At 39.4% G+C, this 24,050-nt stretch overlaps 1 protein-coding gene across 1 annotated transcript in view; it reads left to right on the forward strand.

Annotated features, from left to right (window-relative positions):
* LONP2 (lon peptidase 2, peroxisomal) overlaps nucleotides 1-24,050 on the forward strand; it is a 105,967-nt gene that overhangs the window by 69,055 nt on the left and 12,862 nt on the right. Inside the window, exons 11-12 of the mRNA XM_014857523.3 lie at nucleotides 1,925-2,058; nucleotides 21,803-21,945. Of these exons, the coding sequence (XP_014713009.3) occupies nucleotides 1,925-2,058; nucleotides 21,803-21,945 (277 nt within the window). The remainder of the gene's footprint in view (nucleotides 1-1,924; nucleotides 2,059-21,802; nucleotides 21,946-24,050) is intronic.

A 24,050-nucleotide genomic window follows, 5' to 3' on the forward strand; every position in this document is an offset into this window, starting at 1 on the left:
CTCAGCATTGCAGATCCGTTGCATCATCTGGCAGATTGGGTCAGACTGCCAAGCGCTCCTCATGCAGCCCTTCCCCAGGAACGGCTGTTTGCAAGAGAAGTGAAGGGTCTGTCCGTTTTGAACTTTGACATGCAGTTTGCCCAGGCAGACTGCTGTTTGATTGAAGCCACCTTCTTGTGGAAGTCTTTTATTTAAATTTATCTACAAAATAGTAAGACTAAATTTTACCTGGGAGTTCCTTTTCTTAACTTGTGATTTACTGTGTGGATAATGCCAGGAAAAATAAATTCAGTGATTTATATGTCAAAGTCTTCCAACAATATCCTTATTCTAGATAACACCCCTGATGCTTTTGGGTAACTTTCAACAAGTCACTTAATCTTTCTAATAGCTTCCCTATGTGTAAAATATGAGTGATAAAGAAAAATATCCATAGCTTTGAATCTAAATAATAATGACTCGGAAGGGTTGTCATTATTTGTATTTCCCAGTTGTTGCCTGGAGAACTATTGTTTTTATATACTTATTAGCTCAGAACATCGGATATTAAAAGCTGTGGATATCAGGAAATTTCTCTAAGAAGTTTTAATATTTTTAAAAACAGCACATGATTTGCTCCTCCAGGCAAGTTTTAGATATTTAGTGAGTTACCAAACTTAGGACATAGTTTTTCCTCTTTTGATGTGTTTTCATCTTTTTGTGCGTCACTGTCATAGACCCATAATGTTCGGGGGGCGGGGAATCTTAGAAGTCATCCATTCCTACGTACCTCCCAGTGTAACTAGCCTACTTGAATTCTTCCAGTCCTAGAGTGCTTACTGCTGACTACTTCTTGGTGAGTAAATAAAATTGTTATAAAGATAATCTTTGGGGCTGGCCCCATGGCCAAGTGGTTAAGTTCACACACTGAACTTTGGTGGCCCAGGGTTCGCCAGTTTGGATCCTGGGCTCTGACCTACACAGTAAACCCAGGCTACTGAAGCAGAGTGTGCCAAACTTAACCACTAGGCCAGAGGGGCTGTCCCCACATAGAAGTTTTTTAAGACAGCTCTGCCTAACCACATTTAGAGTATTTTTCACAAAAGCACAATGCTTGCATCCCTTAGCATTCTTACTTTCTTTAGAAGTCTATAATGGAAAGATGCTGAATGGAGGTGATTAGCATATTTCCTAGTAAAAAGTAGATTTCTGCCTCAGATTCTTCTTTGATTTAGTTGGAAAAATTTTTTTTCTGATTTTTTTTCCAGCAATATTTCAAGTATAATAAATTATCTAGAATTTTCTTAAATTGACCAATTTTGTTTAAGAAAGCTTTACACATGTCATCAAGGAGTAAATGATGTTTGATGTGCTGCCACATTTATATTGGCAATATAAATGAGGAACCAAGAATTCATTTCTAAGTATAGTGTAATAGTTCAAGATAATCTGTATAAAGGGAGAAGTTGTAGCTGAAAATACATCTGAGTATTTAAGAAATAACGCTACTTCAATGAAAAAACTTGAAAAGTAATGAACTTTTAATGTACACTGTTTCTTTAGTATAAATGTGAATCACATTACTTATGTCTATTTTTACAGGTGGTGTTTTGCCAAAAGTAATGTATTTTTCTTTTTCTTTCTTTCTTTGTGGGTTTTTTTGGGTTTTTTTTGTTTTTGCTGGGGAAGTTTAGCCCTGGGCTAATATCTGTTGCCAATCTTCCTCTTTTTTTTTTTCTGCTTGAGGAAGATTGTCCCTGAGCTAACATCTGTGCCAGTCTTCCTCCACTTTACATGTGGGTCAGTGCCACAGCATGGCTGACAAGTGGTGTAGGTCCATGCCTGGGATCTGAACCCATGAACCCGGGCTGCCAAAGCAGAACATGCTGAACTTAACCGCTACACCATGCGGCCAGCCCCAGTAAAGTGTTTTTCTTTATGACAGGTATACCAGAGAGGCAGGGGTTCGCTCTCTGGATAGGAAGTTTGGGGCCATTTGCCGAGCTGTTGCTGTGAAGGTGGCAGAAGGACAACATAAAGAAGCCAAGTTGGAGCGTTCTGATGTGACTGAGGGAGAAGGTTTGTGACCTTGATCTGGTGCTCCCAGGCTTCGTGGTGAGGAGTGAATGGCAAAAAAAGTTGGATATGGAGGGATGGTGTTGGGTGGTCCTTGGAAGAGTGGCACATACTCCACTAGTAAATGCACCCAATGAGTAAGTAGTAACTTAAGGTTTTATGTATTTTATCACGAAGATTCTCTTTTACAAACACTACAGAGTTTTAGCTGGAATAATACTCAGTATTAATGCTTTCAGGATATAGTAAACTTTTTCAGATTTCTAATGATGATACATTTTATGTATGGGTTCTAGTTTTCTTTTTTCCTTCTGATCCAGATTGTTAAGCTTTCAGTATTTATAGCATAGAAGGTTATTATAACAGTAAAAAAAAACAAGCTGTCCAATTACTGCAAGGGCAAATCTTTGTACTTTTGAGTAGCTTCATATGTAATAATTTGGTTTTCTCACACATTTTCTTTGATAAGTACACAATTCAAATGTAATTTAAATTATTCTTAAAAGAAGAATTGTGGAGGTGGTGACTGGGAAAGAAAGGGGAGGATTTTATTACTAGAATTAATCAAATGTGGATATTTCCTTTGGTACCCGGTTAAAATGTTTGAAGTTGTTGCCTCACGCCTGTGTGGGGTCTCAGTTCATCACCCCATGCTGCTACGTGGGTCACCAAAACTTGCCTTAACAAACATGACTTGAGGAGTAGGGAATTGAAGCTTGGATATGGATGACCCTCCTGCCCCCGTAGACAGTAAGGTTTCCATTCTCTCTGGCCTCTAAGAGTTTATTACTTCTTGTCCATCCACTTTATCTTCCACAATGTCATGAGCATCTCTTATCAGCTGTTTTCTTCTAGGTTATTCTTTTTGTTTTTGTAGGTTTATGCTTTTTGTATTTCTTTATTTTTTTTGAGGAAGATTAGCGCTGAACTAGCATCTGCTGCCAGTCTTCCTCTTTTTGCTGAGGAAGACTGGCCCTGAGCTAACATCCATGCCTATCTTCCTCTACTTTATATGTGGGACGCCTGCCACTGCATGGCTTGATAAGCAGTGCCTAGGTCCACAACCAGGATCCGAACCAGCAAACCCAGGGCTGCCGAAGCGGAATGGACAAACTTAACTGCTGTGCCACCTGGCTGGCCCCTATTTTTTTTATTTCTTGCTTGTCATTTTAATAGGATTTGGAGAGGAAATTTGAACACATGTTCAGACCACCATTCTCAGGAATCTGAATGTTTAAAAAGTGTCTAGGTGAGTGATAGCCAATCAAGAATGGAATCACTCTAAAGGGGCACATATGTATGGTGACGGATAGAAACTAGACTATTGGTGGTGTAGATGATGCAGTCTGTACAGATGCTGAAATGTAGTAATGTACACTGGACATTTACACAATGTTATATGCCAATATGACCTCAATAAAATAATAACAAACAAACACATAGGTAATAGATTGGAGGTTTCCAGAGGGTAAGGTGAGAGTGGAGAGGGCAAAGGGGGTAAAAGGGCACGTGTGTATGGTGATGGATGGCAGTTCGTCTTTGGGTTGTGCACACGTGTACCTACACAGAAATCCACATGTAATGATGCACACCTGAAATTAATATTATAAACGAATGTTACCTCAATTAAAAAAACTAAGAAAAAAAAGGAATGGAATCATTGGTGTATGGAGAACTGAGCTGTCTTTGCCTTTTTTCCCTTTCTAAATGTAAGGGCTAGCTCCTCTTGAATTTCCCCGTTTCTTTTCTTAGAACCCTCCTTGTACTGTGCCCTCAAGCAACTGAGCCTGTGTCTTTTTGTTCTTGTTTGTGATATATTAGAAAGGCAGAGCCGGCCTGGTGGTGCAGCAGTTAGGTGCGCACGTTCCGCTTTGGCAGCCCCGGGTTCTCTGGTTTGGATCCCGGGTGTGGACACGGCACCACTTGGCACGCCATGCTGTGGTAGGCGTCCCACATATAAAGTAGAGGAAGATGGGCATGGATGTGAGCTCAGGGCCAGTCTTCCTCAGCAAAAAGAGGAGGATTGGCAGATGTTAGCTCAAGGCTGATCTTCGTCAAAAAAAAAAGGCAGAGAGTGAGATGTTTATCTAGTTAACACATTTTGAAAATTGTGTTTAGGATTAGATGGTGTGTTTTGGAATTTATAATAGTCCCTTGAGGGATTTGATGTGACAGGAGACTTTCAGAGTTGTGCAGTGCTTAATGTTTATACATTCATCCGTTAGCATTTTTCTAATAATGTCTGTGATCCTGTTAGCTATTTAAAGGTAACCCAGAAATATTCAAGAACTTGTTCAAACAGCTTGTGAACTGTGAGAACATGCGGTTCTTCATGATAACATTTATTTGGTTGTTTTTTTTAAACCATAATTCATAGAACAAATCGTAAATGATAACATAGTTAAGGAGATTTGGGTAGTTAAGATACTACCTAGGAGATACAGATGAATAAATAATTAGGGTAAATACTTGTGTCTTGATGATTTTGGTTGTAGTTCTGATTAGAAGCTCATGGCCTCCAGGCCGGTTCTAATATTATAAGATAGCCTTGAGTCACTATAAATGACTCTTCTCGAGATTTTAGTACGATAAATGCTGAATTGGTGTGTATGACCTCAGCCAAGCCAAAAGAAAACTGTACCAAAAAGTCTATAATAGGTTTTCATGCCGCACAGTTCAAATGGAGCTAACTTAGTAATGAAAGCTTCTCATTAACAAATGAATTACTTAAAATTAGAGTATAAAATAAAACAGTCGTTTTAGGATTTTTTTTTCTTTTTAGGAATTTTAAGTAACGCGGTGAGGGAGTTATTTTTAATGTTAAAAATATTACTGGACTTAAACTTGCTGCCAGGAAGAAAAGTCATTTCAGGCCACAAGCTTCAAAACAGGCAGAAACTTCCAGCGTGTCGAACAAACTTTCTGGAGTAGGCCCAGAAACGCTGGTCTGTGAACACTTCTCTTTGTATTTGTGGGGTCTTAACTGGCAACTCAACAGAACAAATAATACCAGAGTTTAAAAGGCAGGTGAGATTTATAGTGATCCATGTTAGAGGAAGAATGTTTATGGTTTCGGTCACTTACCTGTAAAAGTGTGGGAATTATTTCATGAAAGCAGTGCTGCCTGTGTTTTCTGTATGTTGTTGGTGTATTCTGATTTGCCCTTTTTCTTGCTGGGATATTAGTTGGGTTGAGAGATATAAATGTGTGGCTAAAGTTTTATTCTGTTTTTTGCCTGCCTTTGGCCAAGGACACAAATGTTCATATATTCCAGTTTGCATGCATACTTGGATGTTTCTCTCTAAGGAGTTAGGGAAATGGCCATTTGTTCAAGTACCGTATATGTCCATTTAATATATAGGAAGATTTTTTTCTCAAACGTTATTTTCAGCAAAGAAGGATTTGTATTGTAATCAATTTTTATGATGTCTCTTAGCCTATTATTTTTCAAAAATACAGTATTTATTAGAGAAGCCACATTAAACTTAACGAATCTCAAGATATTACTTTCCTACTATTCTCGCAGAAGTCACTTGAAAAATTGGTTAGAAAAAAAGAGAGACAAAATTAACACAGATTTAACAGTTATTCATGAACTGTGTTAGATGTCATTATAAATAAGCTTTTCAAATATCACTTAAAGCAATACTGGTAAGTGGTTATGTTATGGAGATCTCAGAAAAACACTTATAGAAAAAATGAGTTAAACTAGCCAACTTATGGTAAATGAGTGGGTACTTTGGGCTTGGGGTGAAATTTCTACTGGCAGCATCACGGAATTTGAAGAATGGCTGTATCTCAGGTAGTCTTAGTATCTGGCAGCGTACGTCTTCCAGTTTTGTTCTTCAAGATCGCCTTAGCTATTGTAGGTCCTTCAGATACCCGTATAAATTTCAGAGTCAGCTTGTCAGTTTCTACCAATAAGTAAGTAAGTAAATAAAACCTTCTGGTATTTTGATTGTGATTGCATTGAATTTGTGGATCAGTTTGGGTTGAATCTGTTAATCAGTTCGGGGAGAATTGACGGTTGGCTCTCATCAGGTCTTCCAATTCATGACTGGCTTCGTTTTTTTGTCTTAAATGTTTTTAAGTGTTTCAGTAGTTTTCAGTGGTGAGCTTTTATATATATATTTTTAGATAAATTTCTGATTATTTTATCTTTGTATGTGTGTGTATTATTGTAGATGGTATTTTTAATTTTTTATATTCTAATTTTTGTTGTTGTAGTTTATGGGAATACTCTTTTGACCTGTATCCAGCAAACTTGCGAAATTGACTTACTAGTTCTAACTGTAGAGCCTTGTGGAGTTTCTGCAGATACCATCAGTCATCACAAATGCAAATAATGTCAGTTTTTACTGCTTCCTTTCCTATCATTATACCTTTTATTTCATTTTTTTCCCTAATGTGCTTGCTGCGACCTCCAGGAAAACGTTGAATAGAAATAGTGGTAATAGACAAAGGAGATAGGGAAAAAGCCTATGAAGAAATTGTCAGCCTTTGTAGCCTTTGTTTTGTACTTTTGGGCAACCACTCATCACCTAATTGGCTATTATAAAATTGTAGTTGAGTGAGATTCTCATAGCTGTCTAGTTTGACTTTGATTTGATTCGTAAATCCCTTAGCAGCATTTCCCCAATAAACACTGTGCTTTACCTGTCTGATTCTGTTAGCAGACGCATCTTTATAAACTCGGCTGTTTCCCAGTCCATTGGAAAACAGAAAAAGGGCTAAGTAGTTGGGTGGTGTGAGTCATAAGCAACAGGGTTTGGTGTCCATGAAAACATGCCTACCCTCTCGTAGATTCCCTGGGGCCCCTGCTGACCACAGAACATTGGGCTGGCTGGACCACAAGTCTAACTCGATGACAGCTCCTGTAGTTCAGGCTGGATCTCAGTTTGAGTTGCATTTTGACATGTATTGTTTCTCTGATTGGTTTGCCTTCTGTAGGGGTGAAGTCAACCTAATATAGTGGAAGAAGGCAGATGTAATAGCCTTAATTTTTTTTGGTATGGCCTTTCCAGACAACTTCACAGTTAAAAATGCATCAAAATAAAGTATGTGAAGTTTACAGCACTGCCTCTCCTCATTCATTAATTTTAATTCTCCCGGTTCACCACGCTCTTGACTGTCGACAGGAGTGCGCTGGGTGGAGGAAGAGTACCCTGCTGCTTCAGCAAATCTACTTAGTGACAAGGTGTCAAATGCTGTAGGAGGGAGCCGTGTGCTATTGGGTTTTTGTGTCTGCTCCTCACTTTACGTCCCACTCACTTTCTAGGTTAGCTGTTCTCTTAGTTTTTCTCGCATCCACTTCATTGGGAGGAATCCTCTTCTGTCGGGCTGCTTTCAGGGCTCTTTGTTGTGGCTTCCTTCCATTGACTGAAGCCCTAAGCACGCTTTCTGATGGTTATTTTAAGTGTGGCTTCTTTGTAACCAAAACAGGAAGCTGCTCCTGCAAGAGAATTAAGTGCTTTTTATCCTTTCAGCTTTTTTTTAACTCATCTTCTCCAAATCTGAATCATATCCCTTCTCTGTCTACTGTCATGAATGCATTTCTTATATTAATGGAAAATACTATGTATAATGCTTTTAGGAAGTAACCTCTAAGCTTGGTGTAACCTTTTGCTAAATTCTGTCGTCTTTGACTTCTTGGTGCAGTTTTCTACTTGTGGGATCTGTCTCTTTATCTTTTGGATTTTACGTTAGTTGTCTAGGGCTGTGTAACAAACTACCCCAAAACTTAGTAGGTGAAACCATTTATCATCTCACAGTATCTCTGGCTCCGGAATCCAGGAGCAGCTTAGCTGGGTAGTTCTGACTCAAGACGTCTCAACGAGGTGACAGTCCAGCCGTTGGCCGGCTGAAGGTTCAGCAAAGGGAGGGTCTGCTTCCAGGCTCCCTTCGTGCTTGTTGGCAGAGCTCAGTGCCTTGCGCCCTGTTGGCCAGCCTTCAGTTTCTCACCACATGGCCACTGCCTAGGCTTACCGCACGGCTACTGGCTTTTTCCAGAGAAAGTGGTATGTGAAAGGGAGAAACAGAGCACCCAAGACAGAAGCTGCAAGTTTTTAGAATCGTCACTTCTGCCACGTTCGGCTGGTCACGCAGACCAACCCTGGTACAGTGAGAGATGGCGCTACACAGGGGTAGGGACACCAGGAGGTGGGCATCCCTGGGGACCGTCTGAAAGACTGGCTCTCGCAGATTTTTATTTTATGTTTTGCTTACTTTAAAGAAGGTTTTCATACATTTCGTTTCTGTTAATACAACCCGTAATTCCAAGAGTTGAAATAGTTTGTTTAGAGTTCTAAAGAAAACCTGTGCATTGGGTTGTTAATAGCGAGTGGAAATTTCTGTGCTGCAGAAACAGTTAAGAAGAGCTGTATTACTGTGTTCGGCGGGCCTTCAGGGGAGAAGAGCTTAATGAGACCCACAAGCGGATGAACGCTTCTTTAGCAACAAGTGAAACAGCCTTCGTTCGTCAGCTTTTAATGTGGATTTTGTTGATGTTCTTGGTGGTTTTGGTTTTGGACGTAAAAACTTTAACTGTTTTTAGTGAAGGCAGGATAATTGAATAGTTTGCTATTACCTCGTTCCAGTTACATATAGAAGTCCTCAAACATTTTAACCTAAATCCGATATCTTCCTTTCTGGGTAAAGTTAGAACAAAAAGGACACTGTAATGTGCGTGTCCGCCTCTGAACCCAAGAACCACAGAGCAGATGCTTTAGCTGTTTGTTTTAGATTGTTGTAACACTCAGAAGTCAGATTTTTAGTTTCTGAAGAAGTGTCTGCAACTGATGGTAAGAGGTCTTTAAACAGTGTGACAAGTCACAGTTTTAATATTATGGGGACTGGATTTAAATTGGCCTGCGTTTTTCTAATCTTTAAGCAGCATAACTTTGAAAACGTCTGCTTATTATAGAATTTACTAATTTAAAAGGCTGTAGCAGTTCAACATCATCACAATCTAAGACACTTTATTGTCAGAAAGATTTTTTGAAGCCAACATTGAAATGTGTGCTGTTGAATATCCATCCATCAAACTGGAGCTTATTTCTTATTAAAGACCCAGCTTGCACAGATAGGGCATAGAAGTTTGAATTCAGTTTTTCGTTTTCGCTATTTAAAATCTTGGTTCATGTGTTCATGATAATCTTTCCTTTGATTGTATTTGTGGCTCAGGACAAATAAAATTTTCTGATAGTCAAAGGAACTAAGGTTTGAGGAATATGGACTTTAAAGAGAAAGTTTTAGTCCCAAGGCACCTGGCTTGCTTGTTCTAAAGCTTTGAGGGTTTGTAGGGTACTCTAATAGCTAATTGGGTTTTGCAAACCAAGATTATAAAATAAATCTAGAGATTAAGACTTTCTATGCTAAATCCTTTGCGTTTGTAGGGATACTAGGCAGCATGTGTGTCCAAACATCTAAAATCAAGTGCCGTTTTAATGTTGAGATGAAAGTAACATGTTATTGTATACTGCCAATATCATGAAGATTTACTAAGTTTTCTTTTATGACATTTACACTAATTTACTGATTGTTCCCTCATGAATATTGACCTGGTTTAAGAGAGATTTGTTTGCCTACGTAGACTGGAAGGAAGCTGTGATGAAGGAAAACTCCTTATATATGATAAGAGCCAAATGTGTGTTATTTTAAATTCTATTTTGGGACAAGAAAATCAAATATGGTCAAAAATTAAAAAGTTATTGTTCCATTTAATGTATCATATAGGAAGATGTAGTGGCCTTTGGGTGTCATTGTCATATATTATCAAAACCAGCCTTTTGGGCCGGCTCCGTGGCCGAGTGGTTAAGTTCGCACGCTCCGCTGTGGCGGCCCAGGGTTCAGATCCTGGGCGCGGACATGACACTGCTCATCAGGCCACGCTGAGGCGGCGTCCCACATCCCACAACTAGAAGGACCTGCAACTAAGACATACAACTATGTACTGGGGGATTTGGGGAGATAAAGCAGAAAAAAAAAAAAAGATTGGTGACGGTTGTTAGCTCAGGTGCCAATCTTTAAAAAAAAAAAAACAGCCTTTTAAGTTACAAGACATTAAAGCAATACTAATGTTATTTTTAACATTACACATGGCCTCTGCATTTTAACTGCTAATCCAAATAATTCTCCAAGACTACTTTCTGAATCTCTAATACAAGAAATGAGATTTATTAATGCAAAAACCCCACAGGGAGACAAGGGTGCAAGCCCCCTTGTCTGGTACAAAGTAAGGATCCCATGTCTTGGACCCTTGTGTGATATTGACTCATCCAATCAGTGAGTCAGCCAACATTTGCTGAATCTTACTGTATGCCAGGCTTTAGATTGGATCCTGGGAAGCAGATGAAAGAGAACTCCTAACAAATGTGTATTCCATTGATGGAAGTAGATATATAAACCAAAATCTGTAGATGTGGGATAATTGCTAGTTTTTAAAGTGCTGTGGAGGCACTGAATTGATCATTGAAAGCTTTGTTTTACTTACTATAGATATTGTAGCTTTTTAAAATTGCTTTTAGTAAATTGAGACAAAATGGTCAATTGCTTACATCTCAAAATTAATTTGAATGGATAAATAGATGGAAAAAAATGTTTTCCAGATACTCTGTTTGATGTGCTTTATTCTCATGAATAAATAATTACGACTAAAATTGAGAAATGGTTCACAATCATAATTTCCATCTGCATCTCAATAGTTATTTTGTAGAAATGTTTAGTGGATAAACTTGAAAGAAAATGTATTTGGTAGTGTTAAGGTTGTATTATCCTCAAAATAATGAAGAAAATATTGACAGAAGAGACATAAAAGATTTTATTGCTAGCATGAAGGTTTTTCAGGGCATTCAGTGCACAGATTTCTCCATGACAGCTAGTTCCTTTAAAAAAGCAGATGGAAAATATGCAGACACAAATGCTTTGGCAGCCCTGGTTGGTCACTTGAATCTCGGTTGCATTTAGCACAATTCCTCTGGATGGGAACAGGGTTTTCTGGAGAAGATTGACCAGAAACTGACAGCACAAATTACACAGTTGGAAATACCAGGCTTCTCTGATCTGTGTTTACGGTGACTTTGTTTTCCCTCTCCTGCCTTCCCAGGAGAAGGCTCTCAGATGCGTCATATCCATGGTCAGTTTAGCTTCGAGGCACATACTTCTGCTATCTTGTAGGAAATAACAAAGCCACTTATAATCTCCTTTTTTAAAGTAGATTTTTTAAAAACTTTTGTTTTTATAACTGTAGCCATACAGGTCTTTCTCTTCATGGCTAAATGGGGTCTGGATCCGTGTATACATACTCATGTATGCTAAAGAGTTGAGGTGTAAACAGTTTTCCCCTTCATTGGTTCATGCATGACCACTCTGCCAACTAGCTATTAATACACCTAGTTACACACCTCCTACACCGTGGACACAAATGCTGTTCAGCAAACCAATCTGCACATTTCGTTTTGCTCTTCATTCAAAATTCAGGGTCCCAGAGTGGTTGGATTCAACTTTCAAGAAAAATTTTTAATCGTTCAGTGATAATTTCTTACATAATTAATTTTCACTGATTAAAAATGTTTATGTTTGGGGCCAGCCCCGTGGTGTAGTGGTTAAGTCTGGCACACGCCGCTGCAGCAGCCCAGGGGTGTACATTCAGATCCCAGATGCCGATGTACACCTCTCATCAAGCCATGCTTTGTATGTACCCACAGAAAAAATAGAGGAAGATTGGCACAAATGTTAGCTCAGAGTGAATCTTCCTCACCAAAAAAAAGTTTATTTGACAAAATCAGCCTTAAAAACTTAGTAATTTTTTGGCAAATCAAAGTAACGAATAACTCTCTTGGTGATTTTTTATTTGTCCACAGATGTTATTAAGATTTAAGAATAAAATAGTTCAAATTCAGTTATTTCAGCAGACCATAATTGAATACGTATATCATATAAGGCATAATGATGAATTGATATGGCAAGATTAGAGTTTGTCTAGTCTGACTTTCATTTTACAGATAAGGAATCTAGGGCCCAGTTTCTTACCCGAGATTGTGTTCCATAAATGTTAGTTGAGTTATGGTCTGGGTGGTGGTTACTCCTTCAGCCTAAAAGTCATTTCAGAATAGTGGCAGCTATGATTCAAAAGGTAATTTGGCACTATATTGTGTTAGATTTTGAATGCAACTCTTAGAAGTTAGGAATTTGCTTAATTTGTGATGAAAACCTAGTAAAGATGTTTAAGTCTGGAAATGATGTAATTAGAGCAGTGATTTAGACAGATTCATTTTCAAGCAGTGAATAAAATAGTAGGAAGACTAGGTAGAGAAACCAAATTTGTAGGCTATTGTGATAATTCAGGCAGGAAGGGTAATTGTCATTTATAAAGTTCCTGCTATATGCTAAACTCTATTCTAAGCGTTTTACATGAGTTTACTCATTTAATCCTTTAATGACCCCATAAGATAGGTATGTTTTTAGGCCCATTTTACAGATGAGAAAACTGAGGCACAGAAGATTAAGTAATGTTCCCAGTGTTCACAGCTAGTAAATGTCAGAGTTAAGATTCTAACCTAGGCAGACCGGCTCCAAGTCTAAAGTCAGTGACTACACTATGCTTTCATTATTCCTATATATCCTATATCCATTACTGCTATAACAGCTATTTGAAGTGTAGGTATTATTTCTCTCATTTCAGGTGAGGAAGTGGAAGTTTAAAGACATTAGGGAAATGAACAATCCAAAAAGGAATTTAAGAAAGCAGTTTTGTTTACAATGGCATCTAAAAGGGTTAAATCTTTAAGAATAAATCTCACCAAGGAGGTGAAAGACTTGTATGCTGAAAACTACAAAACATTGCTGGAAAGTTTAAAAAGACCTAAGTAAATAGAAAGATATCCCATGTTCATGGATAGGGAGACTTAACATTGTTAAAGATTACAAATTCTGTGCAATCTATAGATTCAATGCAATCTCTTCTTAAACTTCAATAGCTTTTTTCAGAGAAATGGAAAAGCCAATCTTCAAATTCATGTGGAATTGCAGTGGGCCCCAAATAACCAAAACAGTCTTCATAAAGAAGAACAAAATGGAGGACTCACACTTCCCAACTTTGAACTTTCTACAAAGCAACAGTAATTAAAACAGTATGGTACTGGCATAAGGACAGACATAGAGACCCATGGAATAGAACAGAAAGCACAGAAATAAAGGCTCACTTATATGGTTAGTTGGTTTTTAGCAGAGATGCCAAGATCATTCGGTGGGGAAAGGAATATCTTTTTAATAAATGGTGCTGGGAAAACTGGATATCCACATGCAAAAGAATGAAGTTGGACCCTTACCTTATACTTTATACAAAAATTAACTAAAAATTGATCAATTTTAAGAGGTAAAATTATAAAACTCAGAATAAAACATTGGATGAAATCTTCATGACATTCGATTTGGCAATGATTTTTATGGATATGACACCAGAAGCACGGGCAACAAAAGAAAAAATAGATAAATTGAACTTAGCAAAATTAAAAACTTCTGTGCATCAAAAGACACTATCAGGAAAGTTAGAAAAAAACAAAAACCCTACAGAATGGGAGAAAATATTTGCAAATCCTATGTCTGATAAGGGATTGATATCCAGAATGTAAAAAGAACACCTACAGCTCACCCAGCAAAAACTAATCCAATTCAAGAATGAACAAAGGGCTTGAATAGACATTTCTCCAAAGAAGATAGACAAATGGCCAATAAGCACTCAGAAAGATGCCTAACATCACTACTCATTAGATAAATGTAAGTGAAACCACAATGAGATATTACTTCACACCTAGTACAATGGTGTGATCAAAGAAATGGAAAATAAAAAGCATTGGTGAGGATGTAGAGAAATTGGAACCCTCGTGCATTGCTGATGGGAGTGTAAAATGGTGCAGCCACTATGGAGAACAGTTTGTCAGTTCTTCACAAAGTTAAACATTAAACATGGAACTACATAGAACCCAGCAATTCCACCCCTAGGTATATATCCGAAAGAGTTGAAAGCAGGGACTCAAACAGATACCAGCGTTCACAGCAGCATTATTCACAGTAGCCAAAAGATTGAAACAACCCAAGTGTTGATCAGCAGATGAATGGATAGACAAAATGTGGTATATACATACAATGGAATATAATTGAGCCATAAAAAGAAATTAAATTTTGGTATATATGCCACAGCTTGGCTGGCCCTAGAAAGCATTATTCTAAGTGAAATAAGTCAGACACAGAAGGACAAATATTGTATAATTCCACTTAATATGAAGCACCTAGAGTAGGCAAAGTCATAGGGACAGAAAGGAGAATAGAGGTTACTGGGGGTGGGGTGGGGAATGGGGAGTTAGTTTTTAAGGGGTCCTGAGTTTATACTGAGATTTTGAAGAAGTTTTGAGTATAGATAGTGGTGATGGTTACAACATTGTGAGTGTATTTAATCCCACTGAATTGTACATTTGCAAATGGTTAAAATGATCAATCTTATGTTATATATATTTTACCATAATAAAAGCAGTTAAAAAAAAAGTTACGGAAACTTCCCAAAGTCACAAAGTTTGTAAGTGGAAAGAACTGGACCACAAATCCAAGCTGTCTGACTCCAAGATCTCTTAGAGGTAAGGGGATCAATTGTACCTCTGTTGGATGTTTCTGGGGCTCTACCCAAAAGCCAGGGATAGTGAAAATGGGAAGGTTGATGTTTTTGTATCTAAAGCAATTTGATATATCTGTCTGGAGTCCTAAGATTTTTTAATCTAAACATACCAGCTACTCTTAGTGGTTAAGAGTCGGCTACTGGGAAAGTCTTTCACTCTTTGAAACAAGTGATTTTATACAGTATTAAAGGATGATAATTTTTTAATGGCAAAATCATCACTGTCATACAAAAATAAAATGAGTGTGTGTCAAAGATTTTAATTAACTAATTACTTACTGAGAGAACCAGTACAGTGTTACAACTGGTTCAAGGGAGAGTCCAGAAAGTAGATACAGGCAGTCAGGATTGCTGAAATTAATTTGCAAAACCAGCTTCTTGGGAAAGGGAGAGGATCAGTTGTACCACTACTGGACACAACTTGTTTTCATTTCTATGGACAAGAATCATTTGTATTACAGTAGGGGATACGTTCCAAGACCGCCAGTGGATGCGGAAAACTGTGGATAGTATGTACTATGTTTTTTTCTGATACGTACATACCTATGATAAAGCATCATTAAAAATTAAGCACAATAAGAGATTAGCAATGATAATAAAATAGAAGAATTTAAGCAATCTCCTGTAACAGAAGGCACCCTTTGCTGGCTTCTCTTCCTCTGCCGGTCCGTCAGTGCCCGTATCCCTCAGGGCTCTCTTCAGGGCCTGGCTCCCACTCTGCACTTTCCCTGAACGCTCTCAGCCCTCCCAGGGTTGAGAATGTGGCCTCTCTCAGATAGTGTATCGTCCTTACTCACCCTTCTTAGGATGTGAGATGATACAGTGCCTTTGTGATCAGATGAAGTGAGGTGAATGACATAGTCACTGTGACGTAGCGTTAGGCCGCTATTGACCTTCTGACGACACATCAGAAGGAGGATCATTGAGCCGTTGTTGATCGTTGGGGATCCAGCAAAGGGGTGATTCACAAACAGGATGGTGCAGGATTTCATCACACTACTCAGAACGGCACACAGGTTTAAACTTATGAATTGTTTACTTCTGGAATTTTCCATTTCACATTTTCGGATCACAGTTGATGGCAGGTAACTGAAGCCACAGAAAGTGAAACTGTGAATAAGGAGGGACTACTGTACTATCATTTTCTACAACTCACAGAATTGAAAAATAGCTGAAAGGCGGTAACTAACACAGACAACCTGGAAGGATTTACTGGACAGAACGCCTGGTAATCTATTTTTTGCTCATTTCCAAGTCTTTCACAGTTTTTTCTGACAACAGTCATAGAAGGGAATCTGTGTATGTAGTAACGATTATGTTGATTCTTTTTAGACAGGAAGAGAATAATCTAATCTCTAGATTTAGCACCGTGCTGCCTTGTCTTGTCAAGGAGCTCCTGAGCGACAGGAAGCTTTCCTAGACTGGAGTTTAGGTTGCGACAAAAGGTGTCCTTGACAGGAGTCAGGAGTGCTGATACCGTCTGTGATGTGCTGCGGACTTCAGGAAGTTGGTTTAGCCTCCTGGGTGTCAGTTTCTTTTAGTATAGGCCAGAGGCTTGAGCAGATCTTTGACTTTGGCCCAGTTTTTAAAATTGTATATATCATGGTTCCATCCTATGCTTCTGGAGTTCCTGACGCTCCCTGAATTATGTTAAGCCTTAGAATGAGATCTAGACATTCTCGGGAAACTATTTCCCGAGAATGTCCTACAAGTATGACAGGAAGAGGCAGTATCTGTGGGGAATTAAGCCCGTTTCTGGCCCTGTTTGATTGCTGGCCACAACTTGTACACCCCATCCTTCATCGCTACTCCGCAGGCATTAAAACACCACTGTGTGAAAATGAACACTCCTTTCATAATCTCTAAGGAGGAGTTCCTCTTGTCGCTGTACCACAAAATGTGGCTTTGGGACTCGTGAGACTGGGCTTGAGAATGGAGCGTATGCTTCAAGTTAAGCAGAATACAGAGAATAAGAAGTGATAACTGAAATTTTCTGTCTTGAGTAAAGATGGTTATCGATAACCGAGGGCTGCCTAGGTTAGGTAAATTTCATTTCCGCCCCGTTCCGGGGAATTGCGGCCTTTTTGTGTTCCTGGCCTCTGCTGCTTTTCATTGGTTGGATCACCCACCAAGAGACGCCATTTGCTGCAAGATTTATTCAGAAGGCAAGAAACTTTGTTTTTTGTTTTAACAGAAAGCTCCTGAAGTTTCCTAAGGTATTAACCCTCTTCTTCCTCCTTACCTCTCGTCTTAATATCTTCCTTTCCCCCTCCTTCCCACAGTGATTCTTTAGCTTTGGGGCATGTTTTTATTTAAATCATGTTCCTCTGGCAGGGGAAAAGTGGGTGGAAAAGAACACTTGATCATGTGCTGGTGACAGCTGCTTTGGAAAAGCCTAATCATTCCTGGTGAGGAGTTTGTGGCCGTAGACCATCCTTTCATAATAGCTGTGGTGGCATCAACTCTGGAGTCTGGCTTAGCTCACTGGGGGAGTGCACCCACAGTGCCCTCTTGCTTTGCCCGGAGCCATCGCCACAGGCCACGTTTGTCATGCTGCAGGGTGGCCACTGTAGAGTGTGAGTGCATGGCAGGTGCCGTCCTGGTGCTGGTCGCTTGTCTGCTGCCTTCATGCTGTTAAACTCCTCGGTGATGCCCTCCCTGCACATCCTGGCTACGACCTGAATTTGGGTCAGAACAGGCTAATAATAGTGGTGAAAGAAGAGCTTGGAAATATCTCTGAGCAGAGTAAATCAACTAAAAAACTTAACTCCCTCTCACTTTCAGAACAATTTTATTTAAGTGAAGAAAAAGTTGAAGTGGAGTGGGGTTGAGCTAGCTTATTCCACTCGTTTTATTTTTCCACGTCCCCTCTTTTCAGCCTCTGTTTAACAGCACTTTACTTTTTGTTTTGTTTTTGGGTTTTTTTTTTTTTTGAGGAAGATTAGCCCTGAGCTAACTGCTGACAATCCGCCTCTTTTTTCTGAGGAAGACTGGCCCTGAGCTAACATTCGTGCCCATCTTCCTCTACTTTATATGTGGGATACCTACCATAGCATAGCTTGCCAAGCGGTGCCATGTCCGCATCCGGGATCCAAGCCTGCGAACCCTGGGCCAGGGAAGCGGAACGTGCGTGCGCACTTAACCTCTGCGCCACTGGGCCAGCCCCAGTAGCACTTTACTTTTAAGAATATGCTTCAAAATTATTTGTAAAGAGAATTTTAGTATATGAAATATAGTAGTACTATATATTAATAGCCTAGGGCAGAGTCTTGGAATCTGTTTTTCCACTTTCTTATATATATTTAACTTACATGATTCCAAACAGTCATGTGATTGTGATCAAAGGCCTGTCTGTGGGCCCTGGGTGGAATTAGGTTGTGGGGAGCATTTTGTTTTCTTCCAAGGAAATGGCCTATGGAGTAAGACGTGAGTCTTAGAAGTCTATATTCAATATTACTCTAAATATACAATTCACTTCCTCTCATTTATACATATTAAGGCTTTAAGCATTATTAAATTTTCCCAGCAACTCTCTGAGGGTGCTTATAATTATTATGGTTTTACTGATTAGAAAACCAGATACAAAAAGGTAAAGTAACTTTTTTCAAGGCTAACTAGGAATCCAGAGCCAGGATTGGAAACTATTATCTATTAACTATTTCATCATGTAATCTTAATCTCAACTGAAGGAATAATTTCTAACATTTTGGACTATATCATTTCATTCATTCTCATATATTTATGTTATGTTACATTAGTAAAAAATCATGCCGTGTGAAATTTTATACCCTCCTCTTTCCTCACTTTGACGTTGTTTCAAAAAAAGTTTCTCATATTACTTAAAAACACTTGAGAAACAATTTTAGTGACTGTAGTGTTTTATTAGATGCATGTACCGCAGTTTACTCAACCATGTTCCCGATGTTGAGTATTCAGATTGGATCGAACTTTCGCTGTTACAGATAGTGCTGCAGTCAGTAGCTTTGTTTCTAAACTGTGGTCTGCACAACAACTGTCCACACTTTTGCTTATGTCCTTAAGGATAGGTTTCTGCAGAACAGAATCAATCCGTCTGAGATTATGAATATTTGAGAGGCTTTCAATGTATTGACAAAGGCTTTCCTGAAAGATTGAACCAATTTCTGTTTCCATAAGCAACAGTGCTTGGGAAGATCTCTTCACTTTAACACTGATCTTTGTCATTTCTTAAACTACTTTACTCGTTACTTTATTTTGGTAACCAGAAAATGGTATCTTGCTTTTATAACTTTAACTTCTTTCCTCCTTGGTGAAATAATCATTTTTTCATGTAACTATTAATCATTTGTTAAGAACCACTGTTTTAGCTCAAGAGAATAGCGTGGAAGAAGACAACTGCACAATTCCAGTAGGATGGGTTTGTGGACAGGCTCTGTGTTATGTTGGGAGGTTGAGCTTTTTTTATTGTTTTTGTTTGCCTTGCCTTCAAAAGTCTATCTTGCTTGAATGTTACAATCTAGGGCAAGGCCAGCAGTGAATGCTAGGGGTTCTGCCGCTGTCGCTCTTGGTGCTGGTGATCGCTTCTGATGAGAGGCACATGGCACTAGAGCTGAGGACTTGAAAGCTTGTGCATAGCACTCAGAAGGTTCAGCTATAACGTGGGCCTCATTCCTTGAATGGCATCTTTGTGAGGCGATGTTTTACTTGTTTGTTTGTTTTAATGAGAAATCAAAGTCTGCATTCTGTGAAACTCTAGTATTTTCTTACTCTCACTTTGCATTACACAAGGTCCAGTAGATGAAAATCCAGTGCTACCCTGTCTTTCCTGATTAGCTGGCACCATTTTCTTGACTTGAGCTTTAGTTCTCGAGGTTTGTGTTCTAATGATGGAACATTTAGAAGCACAGAATGGTTCTAATTTTATTGAATTTTTCGTATCACAGCTGCTGTGCCTAAAGCCTAGAGTAAATTGTCTTTTATATGATACGGTCTAGTTGCATTAGAAATAGTCTCCCCACCCCCGCTCCCTCAGTGCTCAAAGCACTGAACTCCTCCACTTGGAAAGGGATTGGATGTTCTGAAGCATTGCTTATGTCATCGTGGATTGGCTTTCGCCCATCCAGCTTACTTCTTCCTCTGATAGAGAATTCCAGGCTGGCAGCAGTATTTAGATCTCAGAAAAGCCTGTCACAAAAAGTACAACAGGCTAAAGCACCTCACAGCCTCTTCTGTGTACGAGCTGAGGTTTCAGAGACCTTTCTGTGCGTTAATTTGAATTAAGCAGTGACACCTGATTTCCGTTCTGCTCTGAAATCTGCATGTAGCTGAACTGATCTCTTGAGTGCTTCTCACCCTTGGTCGTTGATATTGCTTAGCTATGCTACAGTCAGAGCAGCAGGGAGAAAATCCCCCATTTCCACAAGCTACTGGGTAACCCAATAATTGCTAGATTTTGTGAAACAGATAAGTACTATAAGAAGTTGGAAAGATGAGGGAAGACTTTCTAGAATCAGGTTGAGCCGAACTTTGAAAGATCAAGTGACGTTACAGAGGTATGGCTATGAGAATATATGTACCTCAAGACATACACTTACAATGTAGTACGTGCATTGCACTTTGCAGTCCACAAAGGATTTTCTCTTTCTCACAAGAATCCTGCAGAGATAGGTAGTGAGAGGTCTAATGCTTTGCACAGGGTCATCAGCCAGCAAGTGGCAGAAAATCTGAGCTGCTGTCTGTTTTCTCTCCTATATTGCTTGTGATTCAGGCTTGAAGAGGAGTCCCATAGGGCCCACAGGAGAGTGGACTAAGAGAACCCTTCACCCTGAAGCTCACAGCAAAGCTGTAATACACAGGGGTCATTTAGGGACACCCCAGGATGTCTCCAGTTATCTTTAGAGTTTAAAATTAGGGTCTAATATTATTTAACATATTCAGGAATAGCTTTTGGAAGGAAAGGAGTTAGAGAAAAAATTCTTTTAACTTCGTGAGATATCAGAATGGAAGAATCATAGCAAAACCAAAATAAATATATAGAGATAGACAGTTTTAGGTGACATTATAATTATTATATGTTGTGTATTAATATATACAGTAATCATTTCCAGAAGGAAAGGTATATCTAAAAAAGGTAATAAAGATATTGTGAAACACTTTTTGAGATAGTACAGGAACTAGAAGAATTATGGCAAAACTAAAAGAAAAGCAAAGCTAGGAATGAGGATGAATGGAGCCAAATATTTCCTACATTTTTTTAAACCACTACTTATTTTAGATTTCTGACTACAGACTTATGTAATATTTTTTTTTACAAACTGGAATTAGGCCAATAGAAAAGGTGGTCTGATAGATCAGTTGGCACCTGCTCCCTGTCTGTGTCTAGGCTCAAACCAAAACAAGTCAATACTTGGACAAGACATCAGCAACCAGGGCTTGTAGGCAGGTAAAGGAAATAGTCCATTATTGCAGGGATTTCAAACCAGGCTTCATATTCTTTTACCATGGCATTGCCAGTTATATTAGTTTATTGGAAAATGATATCCTTGGAGTTGAGTTTATATGTTTACAAAAGAGGCATTGCTTATATGGGTTCTATCATTTCCAAGTTCACACTGCCTCTCAGGAAATGGGACGCCGGATGGAACTCCTCTGAAGAGGAAATTGAAAAGTTTGAATTCTGTTGATCTAACAGAGTCTTGTACAAGGTGATCTATTGCATGTGACCCTTCAGTGTCTGGCCTCTAAAGGCCATTAGTTGACTAATGCTGGGCATTGTTCTTGGCTTGAGAATATAATGGTTAGCAAGAAGACCGGCCAGGCTGCCGCCCTCCTGGAGCTTAGACTTTAGTGGGGGGAGATGGATGATGAACAAGCGAAAGTCAGTGAGCAAGGCAGTGCATGCTGTCAGTGTACCCTCGGGCTCCGGAAATACGGGTTCATCTGCCTGAGTTCCGCAGATGCCCGACATGAATTTTGTGCTTTAATAAATGCACAAAGGCGACTAACTGTTGAAGTCCACTGTACTGCTGTTTAATTTTACTGCTAATGAATTTTCAAGCCTGCAAATCTCTGAGAATTTCTAAATAAGTTTTTCTCTCTTAGGTTGCAAAGAACACATCCTGGAAGATGTGAAACCTGGATCTATCAGTGACACCACTGATTTGGCCCTACCACCTGAAATGCCGATTTTGATTGATTTCCATGCTTTGAAAGACATCCTTGGGCCCCCGATGTATGAAATGGAGGTGATCATCCTAATTTCTTTGTTGATAGCTACCAGTTTATTGTGGTTGTTGCTTAATAGATTGGGAGAAAAGTAGAATTGGGTGTTTTGGGGGGCTGAATTTTGCCTTAAGATTGGGAGCTTTTTGTTTATGATATTGAATTTTAGTGCTTACGGTGGTAATATGGCTTTTGCAGAGATCCAGAGGTCCTGGCCATATCCTCTTTTAGAAACCCAGGCTGATCTTGTTCTCTGCCATCCGCGTCTCTGACTCTCCTCCTTAGAAATTCTATATTCCTGTTGTTTGTGCTTTAATTAAGGATTTCTTTGTAGTATCAAAGGCTTTGGGGGAGGATGTGGGGAAACAACCTAGTACAGAATGTCTGAAAACATGAGCCTCACGCTAGCTTCGGACTGCTCTGATGCAGACCCAGATGGCCTCTTTCAGGAATCTGTCATTTCATTGTTAATAGTTTTTTGGGGGATTAAACCCACAAACAGGTCTAGCCCTATTTCCGTCTTTCTCCCTTAACCATCCCTCACACCAGAACACACAGCCAAAGAAACCTGGGACCCAGGACTGAGTTGAGGCAACTGGTTGGAAATAGGTGTTTGAATCTCTAACTGCTGAGCATTGTGATATATTTTCTAGGATGCTTATATGAGCTTTTATAGGTCAGTTACTGGAAAAAAATTGTATTACACTATTAAACTTAGCAGCTTTCTTCAGAAGCTTTTACCAAGTTTAAGGGAAAAAGATTTTCAGAAGATAAATCTGACAAATTATGCAGAAGATAATCTGTACATCTAACATTTGAAATCAGTACCAGCAGATACGGTGTTCCTCAACTCTTAAAACTGAGGAGAGGGGAAATAGTCCCCACTCCCGTTTCGTTTATCTGTTGAAACTCTGAGCTGGTCGTCAGAGCTCAGGAGCCTCTGCAGAGCTCTCAGGTCCAGGGTGGAGGCTCTTCGCTCTTGACAGTGCATGTGTCTTGAACAAGAGATTCAGAGGCATTAGTTTGGTTACTCGAATTCTTAAAAATCATGGATTTAAATTTTGAAGTGTTGAAAGAAATGGAACAAAACTTTTCTTGGTTGGGAAAAGTGAGGAGAGCCTGCCTTTCTGTTCTGAGGGAGTCCCGTGATTTGGTGAGTGATGCTGTAAACAGGTTCTGACTCCTGCATGGCTGATGGGCTTTTTTCTCTGGGCTTTCCAGAGCAGTACGTTCCGGCAGTTCTTTGGGAATTTAAACTAGAGTAACAATAAAAACAAAAGATAGATGCGTGTTTGTTTGCACGCCCTCCTACCCCAGCATTGCTGCTGCTGCTGCTGCGAGGTGTGCAAGCGTTGCTGGCGTTCTTGGAGCTTTGGCAGAGAGAGCCAAAAGAACAGAAGTGAGAAATTTCATAGAAACGGCCTAACAGCCTTGTTTGATGTCACTGGGGAAACTCTTTTATTTTCCTTGTAGTATCTGAGCTATTACCTGTGAACACTTTGACCATCATCAGTCTGAAAGGTATAAACAGCATCTTAGAATAGAAGATCTGGTGTCTGGGAGTTTGAAACATTTTGCTCATCTTTTCCACACTTGAGAGAATTCACTGTAGCCTGGGATTTCTGTCTCTGGGCTTCAGCCCCAAATTACTTAACCACCCTATGCCTCAACTTTTGCCTCTGTGAAATTAAGATTTATGGAACATTTCTTTATTGTCATGAGGGCCGTCCCAATGCTAGGAGTCTTCCATTTTACACACAGAGACTAAATGAATCATGCAAATTCATATAAGCTGCAATTAGTAAAGCCTGTATTCAGACTCAGATCAGCCAACTGCAAGTCCGGTGTTCTTTCCACTCTGCCACAGTATCCTGTCAGACCAAGCTAACTCCTGACCTTTCCTGCTGAAGGAGAATGGCTCGAAGTACAGCAGGTTTTTTAAAACAAAAGGCATCTGCTGTACATCAGATTTTCATTTCTGTTCTTACCAACTCTAGTGCTCTGTTTTGGAATGGGAGAAGGTGGGCTGGGCTTCTGGCCCCTCCCCGTGTGTATGTATTAAGTATCAGCCACTATGAAGACCTCTAACAAATGATACATCATTTGCTCCTCACTCCGGTCTTTCCAG

Source organism: Equus asinus, chromosome 28 (assembly GCF_041296235.1).
Source record: "Equus asinus isolate D_3611 breed Donkey chromosome 28, EquAss-T2T_v2, whole genome shotgun sequence".
Classification (NCBI taxonomy): Eukaryota; Metazoa; Chordata; class Mammalia; order Perissodactyla; family Equidae; genus Equus; species Equus asinus.